Source organism: Pollachius pollachius (assembly GCF_949987615.1).
Source record: "Pollachius pollachius genome assembly, chromosome: 19".
Lineage (NCBI taxonomy): Eukaryota > Metazoa > Chordata > Actinopteri > Gadiformes > Gadidae > Pollachius > Pollachius pollachius.
This window is the reverse complement of record NC_136952.1, coordinates 1,973,939-2,001,841: the sequence shown is the minus strand read 5'-3', so window position 1 is coordinate 2,001,841 and position 27,903 is coordinate 1,973,939. Positions and strand designations below refer to the sequence as shown.

General features: G+C 47.0%; 1 protein-coding gene across 1 annotated transcript in view; it reads right to left on the bottom strand.

The window, feature by feature from the left end:
* The window catches only part of dock1 (dedicator of cytokinesis 1), a 186,649-nt gene that overhangs the window by 45,188 nt on the left and 113,558 nt on the right, over positions 1–27,903 (bottom strand). Inside the window, exons 28-31 of the mRNA XM_079757227.1 lie at positions 17,128–17,229; positions 14,835–14,929; positions 2,521–2,599; positions 660–760 (exon numbers count right to left, since the gene is read on the bottom strand). Coding sequence (XP_079613353.1) covers positions 660–760; positions 2,521–2,599; positions 14,835–14,929; positions 17,128–17,229 — 377 coding nt within the window. The remainder of the gene's footprint in view (positions 1–659; positions 761–2,520; positions 2,600–14,834; positions 14,930–17,127; positions 17,230–27,903) is intronic.

Below are 27,903 nucleotides of genomic sequence, written 5' to 3'. Positions count from 1 at the left end.
CAGAACAAGTTCCGGCTTCCGCAAAAGACTTAAGACTCACTTTTTCAGACTTCACCTAGACTCTGTATAGCCTCACCCCTTACCCTCCCGCAAGCGTCTGCTGAACACCCTCAATGGGTCTACCCATGGTCTGTTCAGCATTGTGGAAGACTCAGAGGTAGCCGGGTAGACAGACAGACAGACAGGACATCAAATCATTCAGGCTGAATGAAATGTTTGGACAAGCTTATTACAGGCCTGCCACAGCAACAGACACCAGACTTGTTTCTATATTTCGTTTGGACCATTTGATTTATTGATTGCTATGACAAAAAAGCTTTTAAGTAAATTGGTACCCGGCCTTTATAAATACAGCTGCAGTGAAAGACTGATTTGATACATCTTTCTATCAGGTCGGTTTGCCGGGACTTAATTAGTAGGTTGATTTCATATTTAACCCGTGTTTGTTTTGGCAGGGATTTCTTTCGTTATGTTTGTTTCTTCTTCTTAGCAGAAATACATTACCAAAGTATAAGTAACAAAGTAGATATTCTTTCTTGGTGAATAAAAGCTCCCTCTTGATTGGACCACCACGCTTCTGGCTGAGGGTCAACCCCCTGACCACCACGGCGGTAGACCCAGGAGGAACGTGCATTTAATGAGGAGACATGGGTACTCACTTGTGGAAGATCTTGGCTCTCTTGTCGCTGGAGAAGTTCTCCAGCTGCAGGGACTCCTGGGTGAGGTATGCCACGGCCAGATGGAAGTAGTTGTTCCACAGCTGAGAGAGAGAGAGAGAGAGAGAGAGAGAGAGAGAGAGAGAGAGAGATAACAGTAGAGAGAAGTGGAAGACAGCAAGCAGGAGAGAGAGAGGGAGACAGCGAAAGGGGAGCGAGAGGGAGAGAGAGGGAGACAGCAAGCAGGAGAGAGAGGGACAAAGAAGTGCTCATTGCATTTTTATTTTAGTTCAAACAGAAAGTAAGAAGTGGCATTACCTGACCTCAGTAGCGGACCGAAAATAAAAAGCACTCTTTGACAATAGAGCAACTTAGTGACACAGTCTGGGGATAGAGACAGGCACTCACAGGCGGATGCTAGCAGGCAGACAAGACAGGCTGAACCAGTGCTTTCGGTTTCAATCGTGATTTTAGTTGTTTATGTATTTGTGAAAATACAAATGTAAAAGGATTGGTCATTTCAGACCGAACTTGGGTTTCTTTGAAATTGCAACAAACAAGCAGAATAAAAACCTTTTAATGTTAACCTTTTCAACTTGGTGATTCATTAGCATCATCGATTGAGCGATTCAACAAAGGAGGCCAAAACATATCAATACGTCATAATATTTGTTTGTTTCGATGCTTTTCGTTGCATCCCAATCTAAAGCAACACCACCTAAAGTAACACCTTTCCCCGTCTCCTCTGTTAACTTCAGCCTGTTTTCCCTCTGAAAAACTTTTCTTTAACAAAAGTCAGACGAATTCCTTATGCCGTTACACAACGTGTAACGGCAGACCAGAGACAGCTCTTTATGGAATGAAGGAAGAGGAATTCATGTAGAAATGCATTAACACATCATGCTTCTTGACATTTCATTAATCCTCCAATGCTTCGTGATCCAAGGCCATTGAAACAGACGGATTGTTTCACTGGTTTAACATCTGCCCCATTTTCAACAATGAGAGCAAAGGAAGCCATTGCTATTCTGAGCAGCAGATTAAATAATCGTGAAATGCAAATCTAATTGCCGGCTATTACACGGTAATTTATGTTCCCTCTTGACATATTTTATGCAAATACCTTTTTCAGCGATTTCTATTCTCTCCTTTTCCCCTCTGCCGCTTTCTTTTTCTGGGCCCACAATGTCCGACAACGACTCAGTGTGAACGTTTAAATGGGCCGTTTGACAGATCCGGCCTCCGAGATAGCGGGGAACACAAAGCCTGCTACAGCCTCCTCACCGCCCCATCTCCTTTCTGGATCCATTCACCACGAGCTGGCTGAGATATCTTTATCCCTGGTCGCCCAGCCAGGCCAAACTCAACACCACACACCCTATTGGTGGACCAAAGTGTGAAGCTGACCTACACAATCTGACCTATCACAGCACTTCACTGCCAGTGAAGTGTGAACTTGATGATGGGGGGGATCTGCTTGATGATGGGGGGGATCTGCTTGATGATGAACGTGAAGCACACGTTCATCATCACGTTTCTACGTGTGGTGACACGATGTGTGAATGGATTGTTGTTGTTTTTTCAGACCAGATTTGTGATCGACTTGGGTTTGCAAATATATAACCTTTCAATATCAATCTTGTCGATGATATTGTACCCCTTATACAATATCTTGCTTTTGGCGGCGTCCGACTCGAATCAACAATATCTTAACACCTTGCTCCTCTAAAAGAATGCTATAAAGTTGTCGCCATGGCAATGAATCCAAGCAGTTACATGAAGCCAGACCTCCATCAGCTCCATGACTCACCTGATGGAGCCAAAGAGGACATGAAACCAGACCTCCATCAGCTGAATCTCTCACCTGCAGCTCAAAGTTGGTCTGGTCCAGGAACTTCTTGTTCAGCACGGCCGCATACTGGTTGATGGCCCGCAGGAACACTCTGGAATGACAAGAGGAACGACGCTCATCAATATTACAAACCTCCCTTTGGGACGAGGTTACGGCCCGTCTGGGTTCCTGCCAGGACAGCAGACCAGACGAGGGATGAGGGAGGGCTGCGTGTTGATAACGTTGCGCGCAGGCTGTAGACAAACCAAGCACCGTGCGTGACGATGTCCGTCAACGAGAGCTGACTTTAACGTCATTGATCTCCGCCACTCCCTCTGTTCGCTGATTGGACGCGGAAAATTTAGCGGGAGAAAACCCACTAACACATCGCAGATCCAGACCTAGTACTGAAGGGAAATTCAGAATTGAGCGGAAGTACTAAGGCGGGCGGAGCCAGGCTAATCAAAATATATAATAAGCGATTAACAGTGTCGCTGCCAAGAGAGTTCATTATATTCACAATATTGCCAATGAGAGAGCGGACCATAGGCACAAGCCCCATTGTGTAACCTCATTCGGCTATAGATAGCAACTTTATTCATCGCTTTCTGGCAACAATGGAATTGTTTCCATCGATGGTAGTCATCTGTCACTGCTGTTCATGTAAGTTGGAGGACACCGGCTTTTCAGTTGATCATTCAACTTTTTATTCAGGTGGATTACTTTTTCATGCCTTCAGCGTCAGACCTCTTATTGGCTTGTGGTATCACGCCTTCCTGAATTTTACTCAGTGGAAGTTCCACATTCATCTGGTCTTTGTGATCCCGACGTGATAACGGAAAGGGAGGCTGGGTTTGGAGAGGATGGGGAGAACAACGAAGGCAATGCTGGAGAAAGGTCACATGTTCATCTATCAGCGACACGAAAGAGTGATCTGACAGCAGCCTTCAGAAACCAAATATTAAAAGAGAGATTGGTGAGCAGGGCATGTATATATGATAGGACTTTTAGTTGAATAATACCTGTTGAGTATGTGAGATTGTTCATGTACATTCTCTGGCTATATTACATTTCTAAGGGGATGAGAGCTACTGAATAAATCTAATAGTACACTTTAAAAACGCAAAATGATCTTGCCTATCTTCACCGGCTGTGTTTCACACTGCAAATGGTCTCTTCACATAAAATGTACCGATGTCCGCAGACGTTTATTATTTCCCTATGCACACCAAATGAGTGAAACCACAAAACCTGACTAAGTGGTTTTACATCAAGTGATTTAATTTGGGTTTTAAATGAGCGTCAGGGAAAAGGAAAAAAGTTGAGTGTGAACGCCCACGAGCCTCACTGTGACAGAGCGTGGCCTGGTGGAGGAGGACCGACTGGGAGAGCTCTAATGAGGAGGACTGGGAACACTGGGAGAGCTCTAATGAGGAGAACCAGGAGCACTGGGAGAGCTCTAATGAGGACTGGGAACACTGGGAGAGCTCTTACTGGGAGAGCTCTAATAAGGAGAACCAGGAGAGCTCTAATAAGGAGCAGCAGGAGTCTGTGGTGGCGAGGAGCAGATGAAACTAAGAACGGGTTAATGCATTTCAACATTTCAGAATGGAAAGTTAATAACTTAAGTGGTGTGAAGCTTTTAGTGGGGAGTTATGATTGCTGCTTACAAAGTATAAGGCCCGCACTGATATAAAATTCATCCCTGATTAAAGGAACAATATAACTTAGTCTGTGTGTGTGTGTGTGTGTATTGTTCTGTTTTCCTGTGTGTGTGTGTGTGTGTGTGCGCGCATTTCTGTGTCCCTGTGTGTGTGTGTGTGCGTGCGCATGTGTGTGTGTGTGTGTGTGTGTTACTCCCTGTGTGTGTGCGTGTGCACATGTATATCTCCCTGTGTGTGTGAGCCTGCGCCTGCGTGTGTGTATGTCCATGTGTGTGTGTGGGACAGGCTTCAGCGGCGTACCTAATAAGCTTAGCTTGTCTTAACAAAGAAACAATCAGGTCGTGCCTCTCGCTGAGGCTCATATCCTCCGGCCCGGACGGCGCCGCGTGTCTCCGGCTGGGTGACACCCTCCCATCGCTCCCCGTCACACGGGGCCAGGGTAAACACACGAGACAGGGGCCCGGGGCCGGGCGGTCCGCGGAGCGTGATGAATTATGGCAAGGTGAATCAAGGACAAGAGCGTTCTGCCACCTGGGCAGCTCGGCCCAGAATTAAGACGCAGGAGCCGTGTAATGGAGCCTGGCAGCTGATCACACGGCTACATTCTCTGGGCCCCGGCCCCGGCTTGAAGAGCCTGGCTGCGGGGGCGCGCTATTCACAACACTACCGGGGTCCGTCTTTATGGTTTTTATAATGCAGCGAGAGCGCCCCCAGAAAAACATCGCCTCACTGGTACTAGCAGAAAGGCTGGGGGAGGGAGGGGGGGAGACCGAGAGAGAGAGAGAGAGAGAGAGAGAGAGCGAGAGAGAGAGAGAGGGAGAGGGAGAGTCTCTGAAGGAGGGTGGAGGGGATTCCCTCCCTTTGAAACAACAGCATCAGTCCCGACCGAGGAGGGGAATCACCACCGTCGTCGTGGCTCACCTGCTGTTGCCGAGGTCCCTGGCAACGAACTGCGGCGGAAGCTCTGAAGCGCCCAACGCTCAGCGTGATATCCCGCGTGCCGGCTACGTTTGCGTTACGTTCAGAGAGTCACCAAAGCCGGTAGCCCGGGTCGGGGCTAAGTGACGCTTAACAGGGCTGGATGCCCAGGGTCTCCCACCCTGGGCTCCGTGAGCCCAGGGTGGGAGATGGTGAAATGGTGAAATGCGTTCCCGTCCACCGCCCCGGTCTGTTAAGAGGTTGTACCACTGTAGCTGCTGGGGTACAGCACTGACACAAGCTGATCCTGGATGGCCACCATCTCCCCGTCCCACTGGGGCAACATAATGAGACTCAGCATCATTATCCGCTCTGCCTCTGACACTAGTGTGGAATTTACGGCTTTAAAAAAGGATGGACATTTTTTTTACTTTGTCAGAGCACATTAAAAGGGACCAGTAGATATCTATCCTAGAGGAACTCAAGAAAATGTTATGGGGAATTGCCTCTCAATTCCAGTCCAATGTTTTCAGAGTGATGAGTTCTCCTGTGTTCTGCTTGGATGACCTTCAACGCAACACGAGACCCCGACCACAGCCACTCCGGACGCGCTCTGATAAAGCCCTCTTTTGTTGTGGTGTTAGCACGGAGAATTCCACATTGGCTAGCTGAGCCGCGCCTGCGTTCAACCAAGTCCTATTTCAGGCCGGCCGGGTTGCCTCGGCGCAGACACGCAACGCTTCTGGAACTCCAGACAAGATGGTTCCTCTGTGGGTACATCCTGCCATTAATTAAAGTGTGGATCATAATGAGGAGGGTGGAAATAGAATACATGATTCGTCTCCCTCCCGTGCGGGGAAACTACAAGTAAGGCCCTGCAGGAAGCCACATTAAAGACACGCAAAGCCTATTATTTAAAAATATGGCTGGAATGGTGCAGATAGGAGTGGGGAACGTACAAGAGTTCCACGGGGTGCTACATTTCCTCCGGAATGTAATGCTAATCACTACACCATTACCTTCCATTATATGCCATCTAATTGCCACTTGCTTTTCTGAAAAACACACTGGGAGAAGAAAGAGGTTGTGTTAAAGAGGACTCCAGGAAGGTTTCTTGAAAGGAACTTCCAGTATTTTTTTAAATAGATTTGTTTCAAAGACCCCACCAGGCACACATTGAAACCCTTTAGACGGACCAATCTATAGGCAACCTGTTCTTTGACATTCGGGAGTCCAAACCATCCAAATAATTTCCATTTCACAGATCAATGTTCTGCTTGATAATTACCATTTCACAGATCAATAATGAGGAGGCTTGTGCACATCTTCCAGGCTTTGACAACGTGAAGAGGATTTTTTTTTAAGTTGCTATCTATTCCCACGTCAAACCTTTAGCCATCAGTTCAAGGAGCAAAGACAAAGTTCTTGTTGGAGGATCAGCAGCGATGGTGTCTAGCGCTTTTGCTGATGGTGAATCATCCCTGCAGCACACATGCTAATTGAGTTCAGAGAGCAGCCACGATAATGATCACGGTCTATTTGCACACCGTTGCAGACTAGCTGATGTTATCAGCCTGTGCTCAGAGATAAGGCAAGGTCAAATAACGTAATTACTCAAGCGATTTATTAAATTAGTCGATCTGAATTGCACATGTCTGATCTCATCTTCGTCTGTGGCTTCTGTCAAGTTGTTTGCGCCACAACTCCTTGGTGACATCAGTCACTCTGCAGCATGAGTGCAGGACGGGTGTTTATAACCAACACTTTGATTCTCACTCACAGGCAAGAATGAAATTCCACCATTGTACGGGTGGTCACAGAAAAGGCCCTTTTGGGTTAATATAAAATGGGTCACTTCTCGCTAATTTCTAATACGAGGAATTACACTTTTGCTGTGAACAATCACAGTTCTAAAATCCATTCAGTTTTATCTGAAAACAGTAGCAGAAAAGTTGGACCCTTGACATCATTGTACTGGGATAAACATTCTCTATTTGGTCAGATTCCGGAAAAATTACGGCAACAACATTTTGGCAAGAAATGGAGTTGATGTTGCAGACTGCGATGGCTTCACAACAAGCGTCTGAGGCAGTACTAGGAAAGTAGCTCAGCGTGAGTCTTTGAGACTCACAGAGGGAGAGGGCTCAGACTGCTTGGGTTAATTATACACAACCTCACCTCACCATCGTTCCTTCAAGGAAACAGAGACATCTCTCCAGGCCCAACGCTCGCCCGTTGGGCATTTTCAGTCCGTTTCGACCGCTATTTTTGTCGGATCGCCCAAACCTTTTTGAATACCTTTGTCTTCCCTTCTACACATCAATACAAACGACAACTGACATAAATGTTTACAAATGACTCATTTCGTTTCTTGATATGAGGCAAATTACAAATATAGACAAGCAGCTTAACGGTGAACCCGGACACAACACATTGTTTTCCTCGCTGCTTTTGCGTTGCGGACGGCCTCGTGTCTTACACTCTTTGCAACCTTGCATTCTTTGCGGCGCACCTTGAACGTCTTGAGTTGAGAAAACGTAAACTCAGAGAATCCAACGTCATTCGCGTTCTTTTCCATCTCCAATCAGATGAATTGCGGCGGGCTCTCTGTGTAAACAACATGGAGAAACTAACGCTGGCTCTTGCTGCATCTAGGAGATATTATGTTATACATATATTATGTTTGGATAAATTATACATTTCAAAAATATGTTTAATAGCGGTTAGGACAAGAACAGCAATTCCTGGTTGCCTAGTAACATTAAACAATAGAAGCAGCAAGCTGCTTTATATTTAAACTGTAGGCTTCAACAGTGAAGGCATTACGGTGTGCCTGGCGTTTTGCAGGTAGCACGACGCTCTGTCTGATCGGGTCTAAGGTGCCTTGCTCAACGGTGTCTTTCGGGTAGCTAGCTGCGGACACAGGGCATCAAACCGAGAACATAATCCTAATATTATGATGATCGGTCTACACATCAGAATGAGGTTATAACAGTGACCAGCCTGATTTACGGCTAGGGCTTCCCAGACCTGAAGCAGTTAACGACATCAGCAAATGTCAACGCTTTTTTTTACAAGAAGCCTGCAATTAGTGTGAGAGGCCAAGTGAGGTAATGGATCAATTCCACTGTTGGAAGGAACAAAAAGCCACATACAAACAGGCGCCCACAAACACACACACACACACACACACACACACACACACACACACACACACACTAAACCGAAACTGACAGATGCTTGCTACTTGCAGTCTAAGAATACCAGAGATGTAAGTAGGAACGACAGCGAAGGCTGACGTCGGTCAAAGAGCAGGAGTGGTGTGAAGACTACTAACAGGGTGGAACAAGCTGGAAAACACAGCAAAAGAGGCTTCTGCATTACCGCTCTAGTCCCAGGGGTCTGTAGTACACTACATGATGGAAGAACTGAGGCACAAAGCACTTCACCCAGAGATGGTATGTATGCCTGTGTGCCCTCTAGGAAGAGATTACCTTAATTATAATCAGGTATAGATCAACATACCAATGTGCCTTGAGTACATAAACGTTCAACTGTGGGGGATTTATAAATTTACGGCCATTTGTGCATTTGTATACACAAATGCATCTTCCCTGTGACAGCAGAGCTGCACTATTTTCTTTTATTAGTTTTAGGGCTGGGCGTTTTTAATAATAATAATTAATAATCGTTTGAAAAATTGTGATTTCAATGAAACTTATGTTTGCCTGATGAAGAGCTGAAAGATTTCAAAACTGTTTTTACGATGATTGTTTTGTTTCCTTCGCAAATGAACAATTGGATTTTAAAATTGGTATCAGCCCAGAAATCACTATCAGCGCATCCGTAACATTCTGCTATCAAAGTTCGCCTATGAACTCAAATCCTGCTGTTGGAAGGATGAGACAAACAGCCTCCTTCATCAAGGCCCTGACAAGGCCCCATCTATGTGGGGTTCATTTAGTTGACACAAGCTTGACCTTAACCGCCATGGTCCCTGGCGACGACGTCCCAACTGGTCAGGGCCCAGTTCAATGACGACTGGAAGAAGTGGAAGATGAACTTCCAAACACTGTGGTAATTGAAACCTGGATTTATCATTTTCTTTTGGTCCCCACACACCAACACACACACACACACACACACAGTACTTTTAAACCTGGTATTGTAACCGATCAAGGCTTTGACCTTTTATCCCGCAAGGAGAAAGAAGAACAAGCACCACATTATGACCGGCACATCAGTGGAGGTTCATACTGGGAGGGGGTCCTAAAATGTCAGGCGGTGACTCACAAGACGAGAGAATGAATATGGCAGCATATCACTGCCAGAAACCCCGAGCAAAAATGACTTGCGCGTTTTCACAACTCACACATCCGTCCACACACGTTACTGAGAGCACTTTTACTGCGCTCACTTTTACATGCACCCTACGAGGGTGTACGATAACATGAGGGGGTGCATGATGCCAAACAACAGGCGCCCTGGTTAGTGTGCAGACAGAAACACGGCCCCCCCCACGCATCACACATCGAGTGATGCGAATGAAAACAATCCCTCTCCTCTCTTTATCTTCATCACACACTGGCACAGAGCATCGCTCTGACTCCAGAACATTACGAGTGAGTTCCCATCTCAACACTTCACTCAGGAAACGAAACAAACCCTGCACTTTGAGTGACATGCTTGAAGCCAACACCATGGAATTGCAATCTGAATTGTATTGAGATGAAGCTTCATTAGCGGATGGGCAATCGGTTATGTTTCCACACTGGAATGAGGAAGAGCAGGAAACCACCACCAACAACCACCAACATGCACGCTCCGCTTGAGATGTTGAGACCCATGTTCCAAGCATCCCAGAAGTTAGGTCTCCTCCTTGCAGCTGGAACATACCTCCAGGCCAAGACGTGACCTCCAATACCAAAACGCATTTTCCCTCCTCCTACTCTCAGCTTGTGGAAAGGCCATACAGGGGTCAGTCACGAATATTCCTCCGCTCCGAGGACAAACATCGGATATAACCACTGCTAAGAATATTACCCATTTTTGCATTACGAATTTATTCAATACGATAATGTATGAAAGTCTTCACATCAGTTGAAACATTCCGAGACACACTCAACAACTTACATTTTCCCATCCAGTCAATCTTCTCTGTGTTGCGTTTTTTTGGAGTCATAAGAAATTCAGAGGTTCTGCTCTGCACTGGCGGCCGACCGCCAATGAGTGTTCCGGTAAGCGACATTAATGACTGCACTTAGTATGCCGTGATTTAGCCCGTCTCTGGCCAGACGCTTCCAGGGAGCACGCAGCTTCTTAGAGGAGCTCAGTCTCAATAACTTTGCAGGGCAGCCAACAGATGCTGTCTCACTGCGATTCAGCATTACTGGCGTGGCTTCTTTCATCCCAGAAGAACGCCCCAGGTCAATAGACTTTGTAGCTAGCTTTGTATTTATTCCCTTGGTTTTCTTTTTATATATTAAAGGGCTACACCTTTAGTAAAATATAAGAACACAAAGGCAAATTGCACAGCAGCAGATCCCCATTTCATACTTTGAGGGGCTGAACAGCTTGGATAGCTTTCCATAAATGAGTAAAGACACTCTTACAATCTGTTAACCTTTAAAAGGCACCGAGAATGACCTTATAGCATTGGATCCGACTAAATTCTGAACCTTTGAAAAAGAATAAAACTAAGGTTTTGTCCTTTCAGTGACAAGATGTCCAGGAGATTGATTCAGACCGTCCACACTAGCAAGAGGACCGCTGTTTGCTGTAGTAGTAAGTTACCTGGGAGTGGTCTCTCTCCTAATAAGGGTAGATGGAGAAGGCGGCCTCCTCTAAACAGGTTATATATGATCACAGAATCAGACAGCTCAGAGTCAGAGGCCACATCCATCCATCACGCTTCCGGCTAACCGTGACCTTAGAGACAAAACGTTACTCGAACTTGTTTTCTGTTGTTTGGGGTAGAAATACAACCCTTAGTATAACGAGTTACTGGTTACTGTTGAGGAGGACTGACAGCTCATTCAGTACTGCTGGAGACCAGGGCCTGCTGAGCCCATGGCTCCTGTGGAATGGTTTACTAGTACCATTACTAGTACCATTACCAGTAGTGAGGCTATGTTGAAGTCCCATCATATCCTCTAAGATGGTAGGCAGCCAAATAGAAAACAAACACTATTGCAGCCAGAAGTAGCAGACTTCTTGTATTTAACAGAGACGTTCCCACCTGTTTACCATCTTCACACATCTTTGGTCAAAAATAAGACACTCACTCAAGCGGAGGCGTTTTCAAATGAAAGATGTTTGGGGTTTACTAACCCTTTAAGAGACAGAGCCTGTAGAAGGTAGACTGCTATGAAGTATCAAACTGTATCCTGAATCTGAAAATAACCCTGCCAAGGTCATATATAAATAGAAGTCAAGTGAAGACAGGTAATTAAGAGAAATACTGGAGAAGGAACAGGTGATTAAAAGGCTTGCATACTCTGTCACAAAAGAGCAACAGAACCCATGCATATTTAAAAGGTACATCCGTTTAGCCCTGGCACTGTGCTAATCAGGATAAGACGGCAACCACACAATGACGAACACCTTCTGGCAAAGTGAGGGCCCTTGTTACAGGCATTTCAGAACGCCTGTGACTTAAGATTGGCTTTTCGGTTCTTTTATAAGCCGTCATCTTCTCTCCGATTTCCCCTTTAGATGGTCAGGATATCGGATGAAGGGGACCGGACGTAAAGGAGCACTTATGTAACGCCGACCAGATGGGTGCCCTGACATCAAAGGGGGACAGGACTGGCAGGATGGAAGTCACCAGTGTGTAGCGACATCATCACCAGGTGCCCAGGTGTGTAGTGACATCACCAGGTGCCCTGGTGTGTAGTGACATCATCACCAAATGCCCAGGTGTGTAGTGACATCATCACCAGATGCCCAGGTGTCTATTGACATCATCACCAGGTGCCCAGGTGTGTAGTGACATCATCACCAGGTGCACAGGTGTGTAGTGACATCATCACCAGGTGCCCAGGTTGGTAGTGACATCACCAGGTGCCCAGGTGGGTAGTGACATCACCAGGTGCCCAGGTGGGTAGTGACATCACCAGGTGTCCAGGTGTGTAGTGACATCACCAGATGCCTAGGTGTCTATTGACATCATCACCAGGTGCCCAGGTGTCTATTGACATCATCACCAGGTGCCCAGGTGTGTAGTGACATCATCACCAGGTGCCCAGGTGTGTAGTGACATCACCAGCTGTGTAGTGATTGTGAAATCACCACCAGGTGCCCAGGTTCATAGTGACATCATCACCAGGTGCCCAGGTGGGAAGTGAGTGTGACGACATCATCATCAGGTAACTGACGGCATTCCACTCACTCAATACAACAAGTTCAGATTTTGTTTATGGAAAAACAAAAACTATACCAAACATTAAAATCGATGTGCTGCTTCTCTGGGTAACCTGCAAGCACAGCAGCTCCACCACTGGGAAGATGGGGCAGAAACTTTACTGGACCAATATATTTCAATTGGCCTTTAACACTCCACAGAGTAAACACAATTAGATATGGCTCATAAATGGGCTTTTCAGTTTGATAGATCAGAAATTATTGGAAATAAGTGAGCCAGATCTGAGTAGATGGAGAAATATTTTTTGTTTTGACATTTAGGTTTGGTGGTGAACAGAGTCTGCGAGAAGTGAAGGCAGAGGAATACTTGTGTGTAGACGGTGACTTCAGCCAGACGTTATAAGCGGGTTCTAAATTATGGAAGGAGGAGGCAGTCTACACAAGCCTAGAACATGCTTCTGCATGTGATTCCATGTTCGTGGTGCCATCTGCATCTCGAACTCCCTGTCTGGAATAATAAAGTCAATCTTATCTCATTACATGAAAGTACAACATTCTCTTAAAAAAAATAAAACCCATCTCAATCATTATCACTGACCATCTGCTAAACAAATTTGAGAATTATTTACGGCCTCTGACTGCCAGAAACGCACCCCTGACGTTGCTATGATGTAGACGTCATGTCGCGTCTTTCTGATTGCTACGTTTGGCTCAACCATTGTCCATTTTATGATGAAACAAAGAGCAAAGTGTGCATGGCAACGTCTGCTTTTAGATGTCACAAAACAACCTGGAAACAAACCACCACATTAAGCCCGTTTTCACAGCATTGATAAAAGGTTTCCTTCTCTACCGACGATGGGCAAGAAAACAATCAATCGGACGCATAAGCAAAGTTAACAAACAAGAGAGGATGTTGGAGCCCAGATAGGCATCTTCTGAACACACAAGAGTTTGAAGTGCGGAGACGAGTAGGCCTCTTGAACATGCTGGCATGTGATGACAGTGTACAGATGAGTTGGTCTTCTGAACACGCTGGCATGTGAATAAGCGTTGGTATTCTGAACACGCTGGCATGTTAAGACATTGTAGAGAGGAATTGGTCTTCTGAACATGCTGGGGTGTGAAGTGTGGGGATGAGTTGGTCTTCTGAACCTGCTGGAGTATGAAGTGTGGGGACGACTTGGTCTTCTGAACACTCTGGCGTGTGGAGTGTGGAGACCACTTTTCTTCTGAAAGCTAGATTATAAGGACTGTGTGGAGACGAGTCTCTCTCTGATTGGCTGGCTTTTCCCCCCTAACTGGACACCGAACTGCAGCAGCGGTCAGTGGCTGGCATACCAAATGGATCTCTCTGCTGCTCCAGAGGAGTAAAGGCACTGATGAGGTGGGGGGCCACGGTATGCTGGTCTGGGTCTCCCCACACTCCCATTCCCCAAATAAATAATTAGAGGATGAAATGGAATAAAAAAAATACAAAAAGCACCAAGACTACAAAGCACTGTCTGAGGGGGCTTAATGAGCTAACAAATGCATGAATCCATTTCTTCTGTCCAACCACAGATACAATAATACACCACACAAAGCGTTGTCTGTCCGTTGTTGTTGTTCTTCTGGTGTGTGAGTTTGTCTGTGCGTGTGCATTTGGAGAGAGTGAGCGTGCGTAAACGTCTCTTTAGGGTGAGGATGTGTGCGCCTGGCTTTAGGGGGAGAGAGTGACGCTCCTCTTTCTCCAGCATACAGATGTGCTCCACAGCGTCGGTCGAGACGAGGTGGTGGTGATAACGGCGTTATCACCAAACTGCCATATTTTGCATTCTGGCCCCGGTGGCTGCCAGTGTTTACTGGAGGACTTCATGAATCCTAATCGGGGTCTGAACCCTTCTAGCAGCCCGAGATGGCCTTTCACAGCCGCCAAAGACACAGGGACTCGCCATCTGACGCAGGTTTGCATGCATGTTTAAATATAGGCATAACCACATAATGCTGTTGATCATCTGCATCCTAGTAACAAACATTTCATTATACTAACGACTGAAGTCTTCCTGAAATCACACATGCTGTTAGCACACCACTGAGAGAGGTTGAAACCTGTTATTGGGTTATCCATCGGCCCTGAGACCTGAGAGAAGTTTGGTGGAAAAGTGCAGTACCTTACATGTGTGATTCTCACCACGTTCTGCAGCTGCTCGGTCTCCTCTCCTGACCGCTGCGGAGCCGAGGCCAGGAGCTCGGATTTGCATGGCGAAAACATCATCAGAAAAATGTCCTGACACACACACACCTGACTCCCGTTCCTTAGCAACAACAGCCCGGAGAGATGAAAGCAGCGCTGGCGCATGTGTATCTGTGTGTCTTCGTGTCCCGAGGATCTGAGAGGCAGGACGGCGGCGCAGTACTCACTTGTTCTGCATCATGTTCATGATGACCCAGTCCGTAGGGTAGACGTTCTTCCCGATGAGATCTTTGAACATGATGAATGTTTCCATGAGGAAATCCTGGAAGAGGAGCAGAGAGGAAAAGGCCTTCAAAAGGAATTCTTTCTTACCCCTGCGAGATGAAAGCTGCCCGGAATTAGCTGTTCACTAATGGGAGCTGGGGCTGACTAGTGAGCAGTAATGATATTAGTAATGGGGAGGTGGTGCAGGGAGGTGGTGCAGGAAGGTGGTGCAGGCTTGTGGGCAGGAAATAACTTCAGTAATGGGAAAGTGGTGCAGGCTGGTGCCGGCTGGTGATTCACGCGTCTCCTGTTACCCGGGGTCACCTGGCTCCGATAGGTGGTTCGCAACATGGTTTCAGAAGGGGCTTACTTTAGCGCCGGGGAAACAATGCAAAATGAGCTATTCTGGGATCTCGGAGGAAACATCTAATTATGTTCCTTCGTTGGGTCATAATCTGAGATCGACAGAACTACGGTTATGAATCGTGATGGGTGGAAGGCAATTCATACTCTCCTGAAGCCTCAAAGCCCCTTATGTCCTTGTGATTTAAGATGTTAAAGACGTTATTGTGTGGGTATCAATCAATTCATATTGAAAAACGTAAACTAAAAAATAGATTGCAATACTCGAGTTGTATCTAAATTACTAGCGGTTATTCTGACAACTGTGTTGCTCTTTCATGTTTGCTTGGGGTTGTATATGTATATATATATATATATATATATATATATATATATATATATATATATATATATATTTATATATAAAAACATTTAATATATAAATGTACAGTGCTATCGGTGACCATCCGCGTTTTTTGTCCATGAAAGACATGAACGGCTCGTAGATGCGGCCAAGAGATAAATATTTAACAGGCTGAACAAAGTTACCTCTCCATGTTTGTTTGTGTATGTTCCATCACAGAATGAGGCATTAGAAATAACAAATACACCAGGATTCCAATCCTAATTGAGTTAGGTGGAGCCCTGCCTCCGATTTGAATGATGGAGCCATGAGGCGGCCGGATTGAAGCAAAGCCACAAAGTCATTTGGGCGGCGGCCAGCTCTAAAACGCCGGCCCAGACCACATCCACAGCAGCCATACATCTGTCTAAAGGACCACATCCACATCCCCCATACATCTGTGTAAAGGACCACATCCACAGCAGCCATACATCTGTCTAAAGGACCACATCCACAGCAGCCATACATCTGTCTAAAGGACCACATCCACAGCAGCCATACATCTGTCTAAAGGACCACGTCCACATCCCCCATACATCTGTCTAAATGACCACGTCCACATCCCCCATACACCTGTGTTAAGGACCACATCCGCAGCAGACATACATCTGTGTAAAGGACCACATCCACATCAACAGCAGCCATACATCTGTCTAAAGGACCACGTCCACATCCCCCATACATCTGTTCAAAGGACCACGTCCACATCCCCCATACATCTGTTCAAAGGACCACGTCTACATCCCCCATACATCTGTGTAAAGGACCACATCCACAGCACGGTAACATCTGTGTAAAGGACCACTCTGGATCACCCACTAACCCCAGATCCGGACCAGTGCACATCAGTCACACAACCCAGGGTGCTCTGTGAGTCTACTGATGGACTCAAAGAGCTGCCTTCTTGACTCAAACTTGAAAATGTTGAATTAAAAAACAGAATTAAAGCAGAAATCTGTTCTTCTGCCGAAGCTCAGTGGGAGCATCTTGGTGGACAGGTGGAAGGACTTAGCCAATGATTTTAATAAACAATCTTGTTAGGGCTTTGTAGAATGAACAATGTTCAGTTCACCAAATAATAGGGGTTAGCTGCTGAGAAGACGCCACTTAGCAGTCTTTATGTTAACATTATGCTAATGAGGCACTGTAAGGATGAAATTATTTAGAGCCTTTAAAAGGAACATAACATCAGTCAGTGCCGTTAACTCCTATAAAGTCCCCCTAATTATCTCAGAAAAAACTAATAAAGACATGACCGGAAATGGGGGGAGTACTATTATACTCTAAAAACCCACCATTACCATAGTGCAGAAAAGTTCAGCATGGATTCTGAATGATTCAACATAATTCTAATTATGGGCCAATTAACGCCAACGGGTATAAGTGGAGTGTGGGTGACGGGGGCAGTCCGCTGAAACCGGGATTTTCCGGTCGCTGGGGGGCGGTGGACCCCTGGGGTCAGGAAGGGGGGGGGGGGACCCCTGGGGTCAGGGATCAGGGGTTCTACTCACCACCACGTCGCTCCTCATCTTGCCGAAGGTGTTGATCAGGTGGGCGTAGTGGTAGTCCTCCATCTGCCTCAGCGTGGCCGTCATGCTGGCCACGAAGCCGCCCTGGAGACACAAACACAAGCAGTTAGCATGAGGGACGGAGGGAGGGAGGGGGGAGGGAGGGAGGGGGGGAGGGAGGGAGGGAGGGGGGGAGGGAGGGGGGAGAGAGGGAGGGAGGGGGGAGGGAGGGGGGGAGGGAGGGAGGAGGGAGGGAGGGGGGAGGGAGGGAGGGAGGGGGGGAGGGAGGGAGGAGGGAGGGAGGGAGGGGGGAGGGAGGGGGGAGGGAGGGAGGGGGGAGGGAGGGAGGGAGGGGGGAGGGAGGGAGGAGGGAGGGACGGAGGGACGGAGGGAGGGAGGGGGGAGGGAGGGGGGGAGGGGGGGAGGGAGGGAGGGGGGCGTGGTCGGAACGGAGCCGACCGCTGAGACGTGAGGCGAGGACGGAGACACGAGCGCCCCTCATCAGGCCGTCTCATTAACCCCCCGCCAGGGCCCTCGCGGCTCCGTCCGGTGGGGGGGGTAGTGTGTGTGTGTGTCTGTGTTTTCCGTGTGTGTGTATGTGTGTGTGATTTCTGAGTGTGTGTTTGTGTGTGTGTGTTTGTTTTCTGTGTGTGTGTGTGTTTTCCGTGTGTGTGTGTGTGTGTGTGTGTGTTTTCCGTGTGTGTGTGTACCAGCGAGTGCGAGAGAAAAAAAGGTTGTTCAGAGAGTGTGGTTCGGGAGTGAGTGAGAGAGATAGCTGCTAGCGAACCGCTAGGCCGGGTTTAGAGGGTAGAGGGGCCAGGTCGGGTCAGGGATTTCGGATGATAGATGACAAAAAAAATAACACAATAAAACAGAAAAACATCGATATAATAATGTTATCCGAAGCAGAGAGGGGAATGGAACACAGCCGAGCAGGGATATACTCTGTTGACAAGAACATCATATCTCGACAGGAGTGGGGATGTCAGGCAAGACACCGAAATGTCTTCGAGTCGAGATCTGCTTGGAAGATTCTGGTGTTACTCAGCAACAAGCCGACACCACCAGAAAGGCTGTAAGCCGCGTGGAGGAACTCAGAATAAACCCAGACGTCGTGTCCAGACCCCGACTCCCTCGTCTCTCAGTAAACACGCTGATGGCGGCCGTGGTAACGGCGGTGCTGATGCAACCAGACCCGGTCCCTCGACTCTTCGGGCGGGGACCAGCTATCGTAAGGAGACCCTGACCAGCTCTTCGGTTGGTAGGACCCTCGCACACGTAGAGACTAGGTGTGTGCACGGGTACACGTGTAACCGGTTAGTAAATGATAACCGTTTAGGAAAAATAAGTAAACTGAAAACCGTAAAAAAAATAATAATAATCACCGCGCCATTCGTTTCAATGGGAATCGCGACGGTCTATACTTTCAACATAAAGTGTACATATTTATAATTTGAAATTCGTCCCAGCCTTTATACCACAGATACTATAGGGTCTATAGCATATAACCGCATTTTCTGATTACAGTTTAACGTAACAGTAAGCTGACAACATCGCTAGTTAACACCGCAACTGCAAATTAACCGCAGAGAGATATAGAGATAACCATGGCAACCGGTCAAACAAATTTTCTTTTTGCGATCATTCTGCTCGCGCATCCGCCGTGTTGATAAACAAATAATCCCCCTATTCATACTTTGCAGTCACGTGACTACCATGGCTACCTGGAGGGCAACAGACGCCGACAAAATGGCGACGAACAGCGGCCAGCCAGGGGAATTGCAGCCTTGCAGATTTCCAATACTGCAATCAATCAACTATTTAGACCATAATTGTTCAAATTAGATATCAAGAAAAGATAAACATACTCGAAACTTGTGATCCATACACAGCACCCGCTGTTGTGTTCATTGCTTTGAAGTTGGCAACGTCTCGACCAGACGTGGAGTTTGGAGATATTTACATTTATCTTAAAGAGAATCTGTCACCTTATATCGCACAAAAAATGAAAGCCTACAAAAGTACAGATAGCTAACAATTTTTCAAGAGTGGGTGGATGAACAACCTTGTCGTATGGGAGGTGAAAAACGGGAATATCTTCATATTCAAAGCAAAGTTGAGTGAGTACTATCCAGCTACCCACAAAACGATCCACAAATAGCTTTTTTCTGAATCAAATAACTTTTAAGTAGCTCTTTTATTGACCAAGTAATGCGGTAGCGTCCACACAAGTTACATTTTCGGGATGGGATCCGGTAAAAACATAACCCCGGCTTCACTCCAAGGCAGTTAATACATTGAATTGCACAGCATCTTTCTGGCATATAGTTTTCACCACAAAATACCAACTTTCATTTGTATGGTAAAACTGGCGACGTCCTGGCAGATCCTTGATTAGGTTACTAAGTTGCTACAGAACGTTGTTCTTGCCCACCAGCCAGTCGTCGTGACGTCACGTGCAAAGTATGAATAGCGCGACTGCGGTCCACTTTAAAATATATATATACATCATTAATTAATAACAACACGGTTAACCGTGTATGAAAAAAGGCGTTGTATAACCGTTTACAATTTTTTGTAACCGTTCACACCCCTAGTAGTGACGGCGAGAGAGAGAGCTTTGACTGGCTGATTAACGGCGCTACCTCGCCCATGTCTCTCTGTGTCGGTTCCCTTTCACCATGATGCTAAACGAGATCAATCAAACAACAATCACAATGGTAATTGAGTTTTCAGGAGAAGGAACGTGTGTGAGATATTGACGAGGGTTGGTTGACAAAACCACCGTTCAAAGGGAATTTGCTCTACCTGCAGCCTAGACTATCTTTGTTGTATACGGGGAATGGGTTTACCTAGTGATTGTTAGTGTTTGGCACTTGGTTCTATGAACATCCTTACTGTACCAACAGCAATATATATTTTTGTTTCTCCTTCAGACAAATGTACTTATTGTAAGTCGCTTTGGATGAAAGGGTCTTTAAAATGCCCTGAATGTAAATGTAATGTAAATGTAGAATGAAAAGTGTAAGGTTCCCTTCCAGGTTCACACCTTCTCATGTCCTATGCTCAGCTCGTACGTCACCTGTCGTGTTGTCGGGGTGTCATCCACCTCATCCTCTCTGTAAACAGGCACGCATCCATCATGAGGACAGACCGGACCCATCACTCACCCAGCGTTTATTTAATCAAGCAGTGGCACAGCGATAAATAACAGCTGTCATGTTGGATCTTTTAATTACTTTTTTTCCCCAGAATATATCCAAACTTTATGAATAAACAAAACTAACATCCTTAACTCTTCACAATGGGGTTCACAAAATCTTAAAAGAAAACATCTAATATTATCCAATTTGATTCCATCGGTGTTCATCAAATCACCTCCTCAAAAGATAAGGGAAAGCTAATTAAAAGTCCAACTGTATCTACACCGACCGCATCAGAGCACACACAAAATGAATAAACCTGCGATCTGATAAGCCTTTAGAAAAACAACCATTGTGGGTGGCACTCTGCTATTCCTGCCACCGGCTGGCATGAGATTGAATAATCTTGTTTAATTGGGGAACACCGATTAACTCAGACACAAGGAGGTTATTGTCGGACCGTTTTAGAAACACTGTCGCTGTAGGTCAGCGGTGGAGATGACCTGTGATCTGAAGCAGGTCAGAGGGCAGACTTTAGTTTGAATCATCAACGTACAAGAAGCCAAAGGAGGAATTCAGAGGACTTGAGGCGAGATGGGCCGTCCAATACCTGGAGCTGTGCGCAGGGACCCATAAAGCACTGCAGATTAACTCCTTCAGGTTTCCATGGAACATCTTCACATCGTCTTCATCTGTCCCCTCCGTCTTTCCTCACTCTCTTAAAGGATAAACGAGCAGCCAGTTTGAGACCAGCCCCGGCCACTAGGAAGATTGAAATGCATGACAGCACACAATTTTTCTTTTTTATGGTACAGGGCTATAATGCTTTCCAGGCTTTACCCGTCATCATCACAAGCTACAAGCTGATGGAAAGGTGTAGCCAGAACTTTAGCTGAGACTTGACATGAACCGTCAACACATGCATCAACATGAGCTTAGCCTACAGAGGGCACTTTGAGTACATTTTCACAAGGTGTCCTTTCCGTTTAGGAACTTTGTCCATTTAAGAGGAGATTTCGACCAGGAACAATCCATAGCAACGCTGTATAACCTACTACATCACTTTTCACTGGAAATAAGTTGTTTTAGGGCTTAGGTTTCTATTCAAAGATATATATATATATATATATATAAATATATAAGACTTTCACAAAGGACCAGGATCAAGCCATAATACTTCTGTGTAGACCACTACAACACTCCTGTTCTAAATATGTTGTCCTAGTGTTTAGCTTCCCTTTAATGGGCCGAGCCACTCTGATAAACACGACCCAAAGCCCAACTATAAACCAGGAGAAGCAATTGCACTTCGATCAGAGGATCAGAACCTTCCCGGTCCGAGTTTGGGTCTGTTGTCTGGAGGCCCAGGAGGAGAGGAGAGGCCTCCCCCCCCCACCTGCAGCGCTGCTCAACAGAACATGAGACGCACCTGATACCCTGATCCATCAACGAACGTACCCCTTGTCAACACGTCGTGAAGCACTCTCATGGGGAGTTTCTCTCCGGCGCCAGGGAACAGATCCCAATTAGCCGTCCCGTGACTAGAGGAGTGGGACGGGAGCGGAGTTCCTCCGTTAACATAATTCCTTGTTTATCCACTCGGCGAACAGAGGCTGCAATTACCTGATGGCCAGATTGATGAACAAGAGCATGCTGGGATGGAAGTCAGCAGTGGAAGCTGGCGGTGTACGTGCAGCTCTCATGTGAGCTCCACTGAGGAGCATGTGTGTGAGGGGCATTGGGACGGATTGATGAGCAGATGCGTCTTCATTGTGAGGCTGATTTAACGGATCGGCAGGTGCTAGCACATTATGTTGCCCTGTTAAACAACTCAGCTTGCAAGATCGCAATGTGGAAATCCTAAAGTATTCAACGGTGGAACCGAACCTACACCCGCCATCAAAGGTTTCCCCGTTTGAAACTTCTGAGGAATATTCTCGACAGTGAGCCGTCCCCAAACTAAATTTAATACACTTTATATTTGTTCTTTTGTGATGCAAAGCCAGAGCTGTATTGGCTTTGAAAAATGGAGCCTTATTTTTGCTCACCACTTTGGCAAATAAATACCAGAGGAATTACTCTCAAAGAAAACAAAATAACAGGGTATGAACTGAGGTTATGGAATCGGCCACGAGTTCAGGTCAGCTGTTGAAGTGGAGACGATTGGAATATAAACATTGGCTGAAAGACAAATGTGAAGCAGCCTTAAGATGCCTTACCCGCCTCTACATAAACGTCCATATCCCTTCACAAATTGATAGAAGTGCAATCCACACATTGAGAAAGAGAAATCATTCTATATCGCCGCTCTCTAACAAGACGTCAGGGGGCTCAGGCTGGGCTGTGGTGGGCTGACCTTTCAGAGCGACACGACCTCCACACCACGACGCCCCCGCTGGGCACCCCGGTCCTCGTTACCATGGCAGCGCGTCCTTCGTTCATTAACCTCGTCTGGAGACGGCAGACGCTGAGGCCATCAGACACGCTCGCGTCTGATTTGATCTGCTTCACGTTGACGTTTGTGTGTTGGTGATGAGGCCCAGGTGGCAACAACAGAACTGATCTCTTACAGAATATATATTCCATTCAAATAAACAGAAGATAGATCAAATGTATGCGACATAAAACGCATGTTACGGTATGGTTATAGCTGTGCGCCGCGATTAGCTTCAAAGTCGGCAGCGGGGTTGAATAGCGTAGTTAAAACACTTGTTGGCTTTTCTTTTTATGTTCTGTGTGGTGCCGATGTCAACAGTGACCCCCCCCGTAAGTACGCAGAGCACTGAAGCGTTCCTTGAGAGCCGTAAAAAGACCCCCGGGACTAGAGCTACATGAGGGGGAGCATTAATCAACAGGACCTAAATAGACCGAGCAGAGGAAACAGAAAAAGACGCACGCCAGGAAAAGGAGATCAGAAAGGACTTAGTGACAGAAGCTCTGATTGGTAACACAAGCTCAGATTGCAGCCAATGACAGGTGTTTGTGAATCAGGATTCATCATGGGATGTTGGGTTGCCAGTACGGCCCTATTGAGAGACCAGGGAGGGAAATATACCGCAACCGAGACTAATCGATACTCCCTTTGTCCACGTCACACATTAGAAAAAAACGACACAATGTCTCCCCCATGATGAGGAATCACTTCACAATTAAGAGATATCTCACAGAGATATTAACCTCTGACGTTATCACAGAGATATTAACCTCTGATGTATTCACGGGCAGGCCATGTTCGCAGTTGGCCCACGACGGACAGAACTGACAAGAGGGGGGGGGGGTGAATGAGGACGAGGAAGGGGATAGGTTTCCCTTTCTCCCCCCCCCCACCCCCGCTCTATTGCTCGTGCCAATGCAGAGATGGGCTGGCGATTATGGAAATGTTCAATTGCACACAACAAACACACACACACACAAATATCCACACACACAAAAAAGACTGCTGCCCCACATACACACACATTAAAAAACACAAACAAATTTACACACACACACACAAGACCACTGGCCCACACATACACACGCACACTGCAAATACATAGGCCCGCACACACACACACACACACAGCATCATAACCAGGGGATCAAAGTGTTATTGAATCCCGTGTGAATGAGAAATTCCACTTGAGACATACAAGCAATCAGCAAGGCTCTGGAGTGCAGTCCGGAGGGGAGAATACCCCGGCTAATAAGATAGACTGAAGCCTAAGTACTGGGGATGGACTGGACTGTCACAGATAACCCACTGCAAACAATGATATGTTCATTTATATTCCCGTCAATCTCTGTGTTAATCCACAAGGCAGCTATTGTCCGAGCAGAATCCCTCCAGCCAGAGACCGAGATGGAGAGAGACAGAGGGAGAAAGGGGGAGAGGGAGAGATGGGGAGAGAGAGACAGAAGGGGAGAGGCAGAGAGAAACAGAGGGAGAGAGAGAGACAGAGGGAGAGAAAGGGAGAGAGACAGAGGAAGAAAGAGAGACAGAGGGAGAGGGAGAGAGAGACCGAGGGAGAGAAAAGCACTGTATAGAGCGAGCCGTATCCGTGAAGAAAATAGTAATATCTCTTTATTACCATTTCACCGAGAACAACTTCACTGTGTACTTCGGTGGGGGCCGAGGTGTGATTATATACAAACCGATCAGAGCAGTAGATCATTCTTAAAAGGTACAGAGCGCAGTATAGCCGCCAAGAACAGCCACCGCCGCCGCAGGCCTGCATCCTCCCACACTTTGCTGCAGGGCCTGGGCACCGCTGCAGCGGCCCACAGAGTGCCCACTTGGCACCCCCTGGCCTTGGTGGAACCAGGTCCTCACTGGGGCTGCACGATTAATCCAAACGCAATCTCGGTATCTAGCCTTTGCGATTGTATGACCGCAAAAGGCTTCGATTTAAAAAAAAAAGTTTTTTATTTTATTTGTATTTTCTTATTTATTTTTTTCACAGCAGAAATGCCTTTATTTCGAAAAAGATATATTTTTATTATTTATTTAATTTTGTGAAATATTGTTATTTTGAAAACAGAACTGTACACATTTTTTAGTTTTTGTATTTTTTATGCTAGTTTTAGTGTGTATGTTTGAGTTGAGAAAGAAACATTTTAAAACCATCAGTAATGTGTGTGCATTTTCCTTGATAACCAAGCAAGTTGACTCATGACACCATTTGTTTATCTTATCGCAATTTCGTCCACAATACCCGCAATGTGACTTTCTCACCAAATCGTGCAGCACTAGTCGTCCCTGGACCGGCCACGTGTTCAGCGGCACACGGCCCCTCTGCACCGGCCCCCCAGGACACCGCAGGGTGGCAGGGTGCCTTGTCAGACTGCAAGGGGACAAGGGGACAGACAGACGGATGGACGGACTGACGGCAGGGCGACAGAGCTGCTCAGCGGACGACTCGTGGGCTAGACGGGTGCACGGAGAAGGCACTGGGACGCCGTGCTTCTCGTTCATGTTTTATTCACCCTCTCGTTCGGGCGAGCGCTGACAGCTCCGGCAGGTCTCACTAAAGACAAACTCGCAGCGCAGCTGGACGTGGTGATCGGCACACACCCCGGACCTCTTCTGTAGAATGGACCGGAAAGCGGATGTGCCGATAATGGATACCAAGTCTCTCGACCTGGAGTGACAGCCAGCCCTCCGAGGAGACACCAGCCGACGGTGTCTGCGATGACAAACCGAGCAGAGACAAAAGAAAACCTCTTCCTCCTTCCCTCCCGGTGCCGCTGACGTGCGCGGCGTTGACGGCCGGAGCAACAGCCAGGAGCTGACGCTCTGAGCTTTCCCTCCGAATCGATGGTGGCAGCTGATAATGCCAGAGTCAGGGAGGGGGCCGGTGAAAACAGAGCGGGTGCGGGGGGCTGATCGGACCGCCGCCCCCGTCGGGTGTCGCTCACAATGCAGGAAATCAACCGCCGGACCCCTGGGCGCCGTGCTCAGAGATAATGGAATCAATAGGACAGCATTGTCACTCCGCTGACTGACAACCCCCCCCCCCCCCCCCCCCCGAACCCGCCCGCCATCCACCCGACAAACGACTCGCTTACACAAGCACATTCTCAGAGCAGCCATTCCGATGAAAAAAACGGTTACGGTTTCGAGTCCTGTGCGTCGCCATGCCGACGCTCGAGAGCAGCGACCGTCAGTTACCCGGAGGCCGTTGACCCCGGGGGCTCAGGGGGTCAAACGGGCACAGCCTGGCAATCAGGAGCGGCGGTGCAGAGGTCAAAGGGTCAGGGTGTAAATGTGATTTGATCGTTTTATTTGATCCTCCCAGTGTCAGCCCTTCACCTCGGCTAGGAACACTTCATGTCAGCCCCGGTCAGAGGGGAGTCTCGGAAGAAATGAAAACAGGACAACAGGAAGCCTTTAGCGGTCAGAACTCCCCACGGGTGGCTGGTCCGTCCGTCTGTACGTGTTCTGGACGTAAGTACGGGGTTTCTGGGTGTATGGAGGAGCCAGGGAAACGTCAAACCGAGTGATGGCACCAGGTAAAGAGGCGACACGATGGAAAAATAGATTGATGCGAGGATATGGGGGAATGGGGATACCGGTAGCGTCCTGCTGGGGGCGCTATTGTGGGCGCTGGTGGTCGTCGCCTCATGTAGATTTGGATCAACTATATTTGGTTCTTTTCGAACACTTTAATATAAAAATAATGGTGGACAGCGACAGGCCAGTAGACCGAGGACACCCTAACGTTAACGCATATGATAAAACACACAAACCCAAACGTTAACATGTTAATGTGGTTAGTGTAGTTTGTGTGGTTTGGCGTACATGCCAAACCACACAAACCAACGTTAACACACACATTAAACCACACTGACAAACGTTACACACTTTAAAGCACACAAACCAACATTAACACACACCTTAAACCACACATTGTTACAGAATGGCTATGTTTACAGAATCGTAATTCATATAATATCGCTGAAACACCTGTGGCTTGGGGGATGTAATGGGATTGCGGAGAGAGCTGAACAGCAGCAGCGTGGCCAACGCCATTTCTACAAGCTTCTTCAACTCGCCTCTCAGGCTTTGATTGTTTTTTCCTCCGTCGTTGAAAGGACGAGGTGCCAGCGAGGGCACTTCCAGACCTTCCGTTTTTCATCTTTTATTTAACATGTTTTGCGCCGTTTCTGTTTTACTAAGCACATCTTTAATATGGCCATGTTTTTTTTACCATAATATTGTTGTTCACCAAACAACTGGCACAACACATGTTGAATTATTTAAGTTGCCGTTGTAGTCTTCTGTTACTCTGCCATGAAGCAGCATGCCAGCAAACACACCGTGAATAAAAATGCAATAATGTTTCCCATTTAATGAAAGAGCATATCATTTGATGCGTTTGAAGTGTGGTGCTGCATATTTATATTGCCCGTAATAAAATGCTGTGTGTTTGTGTGAACTGTGTGGTGTAATACTTTCTAGAATGTCAGAACATATTCAAACATTCCTTGACATTCCAATTTGATATTCATTTGCAGCTGTCTTGCCAAAAGCAAAACACGATCATCCTATACACTATGACACACAAACGTGCAGAAGAATGTGCAGAAACAGCAGCAGCATCGTCTGGGCAACAGCATCCCATCACCATGGCAGCAGGCTGATTTTAGGGCTTTCCCTGGGATGGGGGGGGGGGGGGTCTGAACCACGCACCACTGAGAGATAACTGAGCACGGGATTCTTGGGATTCTCGCTTCCACACAGAGAATGGCTCATTCCTCTCCGCCCATTCAACGTTAAGATGATGTAACGGAACGGCTCTCGTGTGTGTGGAGACCACTCCGGACCAGTTTATGCCAGAAATAAAAATATGGAAACAACTAAACCGTCTGCCAGGATACAGCGGAGGAGAGAGAGCCAGAACAAGAGCGAGAGAGACCAACGGGAGATGGATTGAGAAGATGGGAGATTGCGTCAGAGTGAGAGAAAATAGGAGACAGAGAGAGAGATACAGAAACAAGGAGAGAGACAGATATAGACAGAGATAGAGAGAGGGACAAAGAGAGAGAGAGGGAGAGATAGAGTGAGAGACAGGGAAAGAGATAAAGATTGATAGAGAGAGACAGGGAGGGAGAGAGACACGGAGAAGGATGGGAGAGAGAGAGAAAGATAATCTCT